At 43.3% G+C, this 10,837-nt stretch overlaps 1 protein-coding gene across 1 annotated transcript in view; it reads right to left on the bottom strand.

The window, feature by feature from the left end:
- Positions 1-5,823: 5,823 nt before the first annotated feature.
- Positions 5,824-10,837, bottom strand: part of LOC139322614 (connector enhancer of kinase suppressor of ras 2-like) — a 403,989-nt gene continuing 398,975 nt past the window's right edge. Inside the window, exons 24-25 of the mRNA XM_070951763.1 lie at positions 9,327-9,526; positions 5,824-6,043 (exon numbers count right to left, since the gene is read on the bottom strand). Coding sequence (XP_070807864.1) covers positions 5,828-6,043; positions 9,327-9,526 — 416 coding nt within the window. The 3' untranslated portion in view covers positions 5,824-5,827. The remainder of the gene's footprint in view (positions 6,044-9,326; positions 9,527-10,837) is intronic.

Here is a 10,837-nt window from a genome sequence, read left to right as displayed (position 1 = left end):
TTCAGACATATTAAAATTGAGTTTGGGGCATATAAACCCCATCTTTGTCCCTTCATCTCTAGCTTTGTGGCTCATGACACCATCTTTCCTTCTATAAAAGGTAAAGGTTCCCCTCACACATATGTGTTAGTCGTTCCCGACTCTAGGGGGCGGTGCTCATCTCCGTTTCAAAGCTGAAGAGCCAGAGCTGTCCAAAGAAGTCTCCATGGTTATATGGCTGGCATGACTCAATGCAAAGGTGCACGGAACGCTGTTACCTTCCCACCAAAGGTGGTCCCTATTTTTCTACTTGCATTTTTTACATGCTTTCGAACTGCTAGGTTGGCAGAAGCTGGGTTAAGTAACGGGAGCTCACCCTGTTATGCGGCACTTGGGATTCGAACAGCTGAACTGCCGACCTTTCGATCAACAAGCTCAGCGTCTTAGCCACTGAGCCACCGCATTCCTTCTACACCTTTACCTTAATCTTTGAATTACAGATTACTAGAATATCAAAACCAGAACGTCAAACTGCCATCATATTCTGTTTGACAGACATAGACTGCAACAGAAGCTTGTATCTGTCTACTTCAAAGTAGTTGCCATGGTCCAATGAGATATACATCCGACTGAATAAAGCTAGTTGTGCAAGGTAAACCAGTTTATTCTGGTTTAATAAACCATGATTGAAGTGCTCAGGGAAGGGAAGGACATGGGCACAATGCTTGTTTACAACTAAGTAAACAATGCTTTAGCGAACAAAGATTGCTTTGTCAATTCAGCTTCACCCTGGCATTATAAATATGCTCCTTTTTACATTTCTCATACTTTGTTTTTCCCTTTAAATCCTAGAAGTATTTATCTGCGGAGCTGATACCTGGCTTTACCAGACCATGGTTGCAGCTGCTATTGTTTCTCTGGCGGCATTAGTGCCACTGCTCAATGATTATGTTCACATACTATACTTAAGTTGGTTAATAAATTAACCCAGGTGAGTTTGTTCTTAACAGAATAACAGAGTTGGAAGGGTCCATGGAGGTCTTTTAGTTCAACCCCTGCTTAGGCAGGAAATGCTATACCATTCTAGACATGTCCAATCTCTTAAAAACCTTCAGTGATGGAGCACCTACAACTTCTGAAGGCAAGCCATTCCACTGATCAATTGTTCTGTCAGGAAATTTCTTCTTAGTTCTATGTTGGTTTTCTCTTTGATTAGTTTCCATCCATTGCTTCTTGTCCTGCCTTTGCTTTGGAGAATAGCTTGACTCCCTCTTCTTTGTGGCAGCCCCTCAAATACTGGAACACTGCTATCATGTCTCCCCTGGTCCTTCTCCTCATTAGACTAGACCAGGGGTCTGCAACCTTAAGCACTCAAAGAGCCATTTGGACCCGTTTCGCACAGAAAAGAAAACATCGGGAGCCACAAAACCTGGGCGGGCGTGGCCAATTCAGTGTCACTCACTTCCGCCAGTCACATGATCCCCCCCTAGCCACGCCTACCCAGCCCGTCATTAGGGCAGAGAACCAGTTGTTAAAAAACACCGGGAACCACAAAATCCTTTTCACATACCTCTCTCCCCTCCCTCACCCCCTCCCTCCCTCTCCCTCTGTATCTCTCTATGTCTCTCTCACCCTCTCTTTGTAGCTCTCTATCTCTGCCGTCACCCTTACCTTCTCAGGCCAGGTGAGAAGTGATTGGGAGGGGAGGGTGAGGGGCAGGGCCAGCCAGTGGTGGGATCACCCGACAGGGAGCCACAGCAGAGGGCCCAAAGAGCCGCATGTGACTCTGGAGCTCTAGGTTGCTGACCCCTGGACTAGACATACCCAGTTCCTGCAACTGTTCATCATCTGTTTTAGCCTCCAGTCCTCTAATCATCTTTGTTGCTCTTTTCTGCACTCTTTCTAGAGTCTCAACATCTTTTTTATAGTGGGACGACCAAAACTGGATGCAATGGTTCTTGATCTATTAAATGAAAAACTAACCTGGGTTTTCAACACAGACATCAAAATTCCAACCCAAAAAGCAAACCAAGTTTAAAATTAACCAGGTTTATCTTTCAGTGCAAACATACCTGCCAAGGCTTTAAATTAACTTAGTTAAGCATGTTGTCTGACCTAAGTGTTCTATGGCTAGGTGGTGGTCAGATGGTGGCCAGCAGAGTTCTGTTTGGTCCTAGAAATGATTTCAACATTTGGACTTCCAACTCTGTGGTCAAGGTATTAGGTTTTTTCATGTCCAGGAATGTCTCAAGGTATGATAAAAAAAGGCAATATGATGGATGGGATGATGCAATCAAAACTCAGTTTACCCGCTTTGCCGAAGGGTGCAAAAGGTTTAAAGCAAGTAAATTCACAACATAACATGTTTCCCCGAAAATAAGACCCTGTCTTATATTTTTTTGAACCCTGAAATAAGCACTTGGCCTTATTGCCATGCGCTCAAAAGCCCGATTGGGCTTATTATCAGGGGATGTCTTATTTTGGGGGAAACAGGGTATCATCTACTCTATCATCTATCTATCTATCTATCTATCTATCTATCTATCTATCTATCATCTATCTATCATCCATCTATCTATCTATCTATCTACCTACCTACCTACCTATCTATCTACCGTGTTTCCCTGAAAATAAGACCTTGTCTTATATTTTTTTGAACTCTGAAGTAAGCGCTTGGCCTTACTGCCACGCGCTCAAAAACCCAATTGGGCTTATTATCAGGGGATGTCTTATTTTGGGGGAAACAGGGTAGCATTGTACTTCCAAATGCTTTTCTGGTTAGAATTTGATGTAAGTTCTTCCTAAATTAGTAGAGGCCATGTCCTTGCAGCATACAGCTAAAGGGCTCGCAAGGGTCCCGGTGTAAACCAGGATACACCAAGGAACATCTTAAATGAATGTTTCTCTTCTTAATTCATCCTTCTATGTTGTTTAAAATCCATAGGCTAGGCTTGGCCTTACAGTAAGCCAAGCTGAATGGGCTCCATTTTAAGAAGCACATTTGGGAAAAAGTAAAGGGAATGAAAAAGGGACAATCAACAGCCAATTACTAGATTAATTTTATTGATCCTGGAGTAGGAGTTTAGGTTCTTCTCTCTCAAGTACCAACTTCCTTGTTCAACTTCTGCTTATGATTGGAAGTTGCCCTTCTAACAAGACTTAATAGACTTCCGGACGTTTCCCATAATGCTCCGACGAGCCTATGGTAGCATCCCAGTACTCTAAAACAGGTAGTCCTTGAATTATGACCACAATTGGGACTGGAACATCCCTTGCTAAGTGATTCAGTCGTTATGCAACGCCCTTCTCCCATTGACTTTACTTGTTAGAAACCTCCTGGGAAAGTCACAAGTGACCATCTTGCTGATTGCCTTGTGCCCAAATTTTGACCACATGACACTGCAACAGCCATCAATGCAAGGACTGGTCATAAGTCACTTTTTTCACTTCCATCACAACTTTGAACAATTGTTAAATGAATGGTTGTAAATTGAGGGTTTCCTGCATTCCAGTTTTCTGAAAAAGCTCTAGTAGGTTTCATCATCTTCTTTTAGTGACCCCATAATCCCTTGCAGAGTGGGCAACTGAATGGAGCTGAGTGTATACTGGCCGGATGCCCTTCCTGTTGCCAATGCGGAGTTATATTCAGCAGATATATTCTCAATCTAGTAGGCTTCATATGTAAGTTAATTCTATAGATCCCAATCTGTTTCTATCTGTGGCTATGTAACCTCTATGGCAATGTTTTTCAACTATGGAGGCTGTAAGATGACTGGACTTTGAAAGTCCAACTTTGGAAGTTGTAAAGTCCATACATCTTAAAGCCACCAAGGTTGAGAAATAGTGCTCTATAATCTAGAATATTTCCAATTATGTTTTAATCCTCAGAGTCATGCGGAAATTAAAAAATGGTAATGTTACACCTAATACCCTTTTGCTTACTGTCAAGCTCTGCTTTGAATGCTCACCTCTTCTCCATGTTGGGCAGTGAGGTATGCAAGAGTTTTCTACTCCTACTTCCTTGAAAGTTGAGTAGAAACTTTTAGGATGGATCCTTGGCGAGCTCCGGTTTTGGAGAACAATATGAATTGCAACCCAGCAACATCTGCAGGGCAGAGATTTGCTTATTATTATTATTACCGGTAGTCCTGACTGCTCTTTAGAAGGCCAGATCCTGAAGATAAAACTCAAATACTTTTGACCACCTAATGAGAAGGAAGAACTCACTGGAGAAGAGCCTAATGCGGGAAAAGATTGAGGGCAAAAGAAGAAGGGGATGACAGAGAAGGAGGTGGCTGGATGGAGTCACTGAAGCAGTCGGCGTGAGCTTAAATGGACTCCAGAGGATGGTAGAGGACAGGAAGGCCTGTTGTCCATGGGGTCGCAATGGGTTGGACACGACTTCGCAACTAACAACAGAAGTAGTACTGTTCCTGAACATATTGAGACTTCCACTTGTTTTTCAATGAACATGAGATGGACAATGAGTTCCTGCTCAACGAGGCAGGTTCAGAAGGATTAGGAGTGATTAGGAGAACCCATGTTTCTTACTGGCATTGAATTCCCTGTTCAGTGATAATGCCTCGACAGGATGTAGGTTTCTTTTATTGCAAAGGTTCTCAAATCAGAAATCTGAGGATCTTTATTCAATAGCACAGTGTAAATATAGAAAGCCATCGGTGTTCAGTCTGGCCGCCTTTTTTTGTTATTCTGTCTTGAGGCTGAAAAAAAGACAAGATCAGAATTTTGCTGTCGGTAGGTTTCTGGCCTTCAATTCACAGTGGACAATTGCTGACACCCGGAATAGCTACCGATTTCCAGAAATTACGGATTATTTATGTTCTCGGCCCCGACTTGCGACGGCCCAGAAGGTGAGCAGAAGCTGCAGTTTGCGCGATCCTGCTCCCGAACAGTTTTTTTTTGTACCTTAATTTCTTCTCTGTCACATATTAACGTACGGGTGTGTAAGTGCGCACACACCCTCACGCGCGCATCTTGGGTCAATCTTCTGAAAAGCAGGCACAGTTTTGTAAAAATAGCACAGCATTTCGACAGCGTGTACCGGTTGGAGCCCGGAGAGGCTCAAGCGGAAAGCAAGTGGTTTTCTTGGATAAATGCTGTATACTTTAAGGCACGCCAAAAAAGGGGTGAGGGGGGAAATTTAACTTTTCCGTTTCTAGACTTCGCCAAGCTCTCTTTATATTTCACGATCCCGGTTGTTTCTTGGAAATGCTGAACCCCCTTTCCCTAGGAATGATGACTCCTTTCTTTTCTTTCTTTTTTACTCTTCCCCTCCCCTCTTTTTCATATTTAAAATCTCCACTCTTAAGAGGAAAAAAAAAAAGGAGGGGAGGGAAATTTATGAGGATGGACATCTGGAAATATTTTAAAAAAATAAAACCTCAGCTTTCACGTTCCGTTTTATATACATAGATATGAGCAGGTGCAATATATCTACGTATATAAAAGAAAGAGGAATCCTGTGGACTAAACTCCAATGTTTGTTTGTTTTTTAATATGGGTAAGTATACTGGCGTTTTATAAATATACTGCAGTTTTGTGTCATTTGATGCCCGTTCGTCCTTCTACGCTGCTTCTTACTAAAGCAGAATTGGAAAACTAACCCAAAATAATTCCAGAAAAGGGGAGTAAAAAATAAATAAAGAAATCTGTCTGATCATGCAATGCAGTAGGCATCCGATGGTACTAAATTCTTATCCAATCTATTTACAATATAGCTGGATACATTATTGACATGGGTTACAGTGTTTTGTCACAAGGGATCATCCACACACCCCCTCCACCCCTCCGGTTGCTCTCCGCCCTCCTTCGACAATCCCTCGCGTGGTCAGACGTGGGTTTCGATGAAGGAATGTGTGTGTGAGAGCAGAGAGGCCGTAATGGTGAGTTCAGAAGCTCCGTTCTGAGCTTTCAAAGCACCGCTGTACTCACAAATGTCCAGAAAAAACTCATAGTTCTTTGTTTTCCATTCTTTGAATTTCTTGGACGTCAAGTTAGGTTCGTGGAGCAAGCTGTTGATCATGGCCAGATCTCCTTCCTTGGCCTGTCAGAAAAAGAGAACATTTCAGGTGGAAAAATCAATCCTAGGAACAACATACCGTATTTTTCGGAGGAAAAGACGCAGCTTAGTTTTTGGGGAGGAAAATAGGGGGGGGGAAATCTGCCTACCAGGTATTCATCTGGCTAGCGTCCTTAGTGTGGTCAGTTTCAGCACATTAGTTTGCTGGTTTTTATCTCTTGCTTGGGGATTAAAAGACAACTTCTAAAGCACAACTGATCTTTGGAGAGAAAAGCATTGAGAAAAGCAGGCAAACCACGGAGATCGCTTCACTCGCTAGTACCTCCTTAGGGCTGAAAAAAAACTTCACAGCTGCAAGTTGGAGGGAGCAGGCAAAGTGCTTCAGTCACTAGCGCCTCGTTAGGCCTGAAAAAAGGCTTCAGAGTCCAGCTGAAAAGCTCCAGCTGAGAGTCGGAGGGAGCAGGCAAAAGCTTCACTGAAAAAAAGCTTCTAAAGAACAGCTGAGAGTCTGAGGGAGCAGATCGCTAGCGCCTCATTAGGGCTGAAAAAAGGCTTCAGAGTCCAGCTGAAAAGCTCCAGCTGAGAGTCGGAGGGAGCAGGCAAAAGCTTCACTGAAAAAAAGCTTCTAAAGAACAGCTGAGAGTCAGAGGGAGCAGATTGCTAGCGCCTCTTTAGGGCTGAAAAAAGGCTTCAGAGTCCAGCTGAAAAGCTCCAGCTGAGAGTCGGAGGGAGCAGGCAAAAGCTTCACTGAAAAAAAGCTTCTAAAGAACAGCTGACAGTCTGAGGGAGCAGATCACTAGCGCCTCATTAGGGCTGAAAAAAGGCTTCAGAGTCCAGCTGAAAAGCTCCAGCTGAGAGTCGGAGGGAGCAGGCAAAAGCTTCACTGAAAAAAAGCTTCTAAAGAACAGCTGACAGTCTGAGGGAGCAGATCACTAGCGCCTCATTAGGGCTGAAAAAAGGCTTCAGAGTCCAGCTGAAAAGCTCCAACTGAGAGTCGGAGGGAGCAGGCAAAAGCTTCACTGAAAAAAAGCTTCTAAAGAACAGCTGACAGTTGGAGGGAGCAGATCGCTAGCGCCTCATTAGGGCTGAAAAAAAAGCTTTGAAAAAGCTACATTCGGAGTATTAAGACGCATCCAAATTTTCAGCCTCTTTTAGGAGGGAAAAAAGTGTGTCTTATACTCCGAAAAATACGGTACTGTAGAAATTATGTAGAACTAAATGGGAGAGCTTCAGCTCACCCAGCTGGCTTCCTGTCTGAGGCAGAACTAGAACTCATACTCTCCCGGTTTCTAGCCCAGTGTCTTGACTACTACACCAAACTGGCTCTCCCTGATGCAACCACACTGCCTCATTTGTGGGATTTCACAAGGATTTCAGAAGTTTCCTTGATTTTTTTAGCGTGCTTCGTATTTTCCATCTTTATCTTAGCAGGAAAAAAAAAAGAATTCATTAAAAGAAGAAAAGAAATAATAGCTTAATCACTCCACCGTGAATAGCAGTAGCATGAGAAGCCCTCCAGCTAGCTGCATTCTTGATGCTACATGATCTAATCATTTTTTTTTGACACGTGCATGATTTATGGTTCATTATTATTCATTTAATTCTGAACTTTAATTTTGTCTTGATGCTATCTCTGAAGGTTGAAAACCCCTCCCTTCAACTTTGCAATAAAACATAAGGAAAAGGGAGTGGGTGGGAAAAAATGTAGAGGAATGAGATTAAGTTGACACAGCAAGGATAAAAGAATGGATTGAATCAAACATTTAGATCCATTTGGGGTGAAATCAACAGTGTCTGGGGCGAAATGGGTGGGAGAAGCAAGCAGAATGATGAAAGCAGCATCATGTCATTATGTGAAGGAAAAGAGGAGGCAGAGCTGGAAGGTGGAGTCAAGTGAATCATTAGCCTAGAGTCATTACATTCCCACTAATGTTACAAGTCCAACCCCTCTTGAATTCTGTTGACCCTTATTGTTAGGAAATGATTTTACCTAACTTGTTGGGTTGGCAATATATAAACCATGAATATAGCTTTAAGACTGCTGTATTGCGTATTGCATCATACTTGTCCTGATTGGTTAGCTCTGTAGCCAATGTCCTTAAGAGGGAGCTAGAAACCTGGTTTATTTTTCTCTTTGCTGATATCTTTGCTGCTTGCTGTGTGCTCTTTACTGCATTTTGCTGTGTTTGCTACTGTTTGCAACTGTTTATCATGTATGACTACAACGACTGGTAAGAAGACTTTGTTATTGGATTATCCTTGGACTATTGTTTTACTATCTACTGCTTTATCTGTGATTGACCTGGACTGTTTATTGGACTGTGCCTTATTACTATTTCCTGAAAGTAAACACAACTCAGTGTATCTGTGTGTTGGCTGTGTTATTTCCGAACTACTCTCAATCGCTTTTCATGTGCACACCCTTGCTACTCAAGGGTTGCTCTGCGAATTCCTCAACACTTATCATGCCCCAATTTAGTATTCTACGTTAGTTGACCAGATTCTTGTGTATAGGTTTCAGCAATAAATCTTCTGAACTGGAACTTATGTGTGATCCTGATTCTTCATGCTCAAGTTTTGCCTTTTTCTGGCTTTGTGTCATGATGTTTCACCCAGGTCGTAAGGGGAAGATCTTGTGATGTGATGATAGATATGCTCTCTCACTCTTTGAATGAAGGTCTTGTGTACATTCATGGTTCAAATTGGACTTCTCCTGGTTTGGATCTAGAGATGGTCATTAGATGGAGAATTGGCCTTTCTACATTCCTCTGATTCAGAAGTAGAAAAAAATCTCAGTTGTTATTATAACAAGCTACAGCCAGGGGTGGGCTTCAAAAATTTTAGCAAGGGGTTCTCTACCCGGTTGCTGGGTGGGCATGGCCATGGTAGGCATGGCCTAGTTGGCTTCCTGCACCACGGCTGGGGGGGAGGGGCTTTTTGCCCTCCCCGGGCTCTGGAGGCTTTCCCCAAGTCTCCGGGAGGGTGAAAATGGCCTCCCCAGGCTCCAGAGACATTCTGTAGGCCAGAAACGGACCTGTTTCTGGCCTCCCTGAACATCCGGTAGGCCCGTTTTTCACCTTCCCCGAGCCTCCGCACGTGTCCTGCACTTACCTGTACCCAAAACAGGCCGCGTGGGGACTCCTGGGTGGGGTGGGGCAGTGTGGGAGAGGCCAGCCAGGAGTGGGATTTTGGGGTTCTCTGAACTGCACAGAATCTTAGTTAGAGGTTCTCCCTGTGAACACCCAACAGCCCACCCCTGGCTACAGCCCCTTTCACTGAATCTACTACAGGGATACCGTGTTCTTACTTTTAAAGTACTTTTGAGTACTCTGATGCGATGCAACTTTTCATTGATGACAGGGTCATTGCATCTCTTTACGAAGGACCTCCGGAATTCCTGCTTGGTGGAAGGACGTTGCTCTCCAAAGGCTGACAAGCTGGCTTGTTCCAAAGTCTTGTAGAGTTCGTGAAGACCATCTGTGCTCTTCCTTCGTTCTTCTACTTTTTCTAAAGAGAAGCAAACTTGCTTTAGGAGCTAGATATAGTTATAGTGAAGGGGAACAGGCAAAGGTAAAGGCGTAATCTTTATTGTGCAGATGAATATTGTGTAAATAAGAGCCATGGTGGCGCAGTGGTTAGAATGCTAGTATTGCAGGCTAACTGCCCACTGCCAGCAGTTCGATCCTGACTGGCTCAAGGTTGTCTCAGCCTTCCATCCTTCCGAGGTTGGTAAAACGAGGACCCAGATTGTTTGGGGCAATATACTGACTTTGTAAACCACTTAGAGAGGACTGTAAAGCACTGTGAAGCGGTATATAAGTCTAAGTATTATTGCTATTGCTATCTCTGTTTAATCCCAATGAAATGTAAAAATAAATCCTATTAAAGAGCCATTTTCCAACCTACATGAAGTATGGGAATGAACTAAACCAAACAACAGAATTTCAGAGCTATAGCTGGCTCTTAATACATTTCAAACATCCTATTTGAAGTCACTGACAGTGTCACGCAATTACAATCTAGACTTAAGGTCCCATTGTCTACAATCAGTCCTCAAATTACAACCACAATTGGGATCAGAATTTCCATTGCTAAGCAAGGTGATTGTTAAGTGAGTTATGGCAAAATTTATGACCTTTTTCTGCCCACGTTGTTAAGGGAATCATGCAATTGTTAAGGAATGTCCCCCATTGATTTTGCTTGTCCAAAGCTGACTGGGAATGGCAATCATGTACCGTATTTTTTGGATTATAAGACGCACCGGTGTATAAGACGCACCAAGATTTCGAAGAGGTAAGTAAGAAAAAAAAAAAAGTTTTGCCCTCCCCGGCCCATCAGGAGCACTCTGAGGGCCTCCCAAACCCTCTGCATGCCCAGTTTTTTTTTGCAAAAATGGGCAAAAAAGGGGGCATTTTTGCAAAACACGAGGCACACAGAGGGTTTGGGAGGCCCTCAGAGTGCTCCTGGGAGCTGAGGGAGGGCAAAAACGCCCCTGTTTTTGTAAAAAATGCCCCCCCTCGATTGCCCAGCTGAGCCGCACAATCATCAGAGGCTTTTTTTTTTTAACTTTTAAAAGCATTTTTTCTACAACCTCTTCGGCCAAAAAAATGCTTTTAAAAGTAAAAAAAAAAGCCTCTGATGATCGCGCGGCTCAGCTGGGATCGTCAAAGGCTTTTAAAAGAAAAAAAACCCTTTTTTTTTCTTTTAAATGCCTCTGACAATCCAAGCTGAGTTGCCTGATCGTCAGAGGCATTTAAAAGAAAAAAAGTCTCTGCCGATCAGGCAACTCAGCCGGGATCGTCAGAGGCTTTTGAAAGC

Source organism: Pituophis catenifer, unplaced genomic scaffold (assembly GCF_029215685.1).
Source record: "Pituophis catenifer annectens isolate HBS135680 unplaced genomic scaffold, rPitCat1.0.hap2 SCAF_11, whole genome shotgun sequence".
In the NCBI taxonomy this organism is placed as follows: Eukaryota; Metazoa; Chordata; class Lepidosauria; order Squamata; family Colubridae; genus Pituophis; species Pituophis catenifer.
The sequence above is the reverse complement of the archived record's forward strand: the minus strand, read 5'-3'. Positions and strand labels throughout refer to the sequence as shown.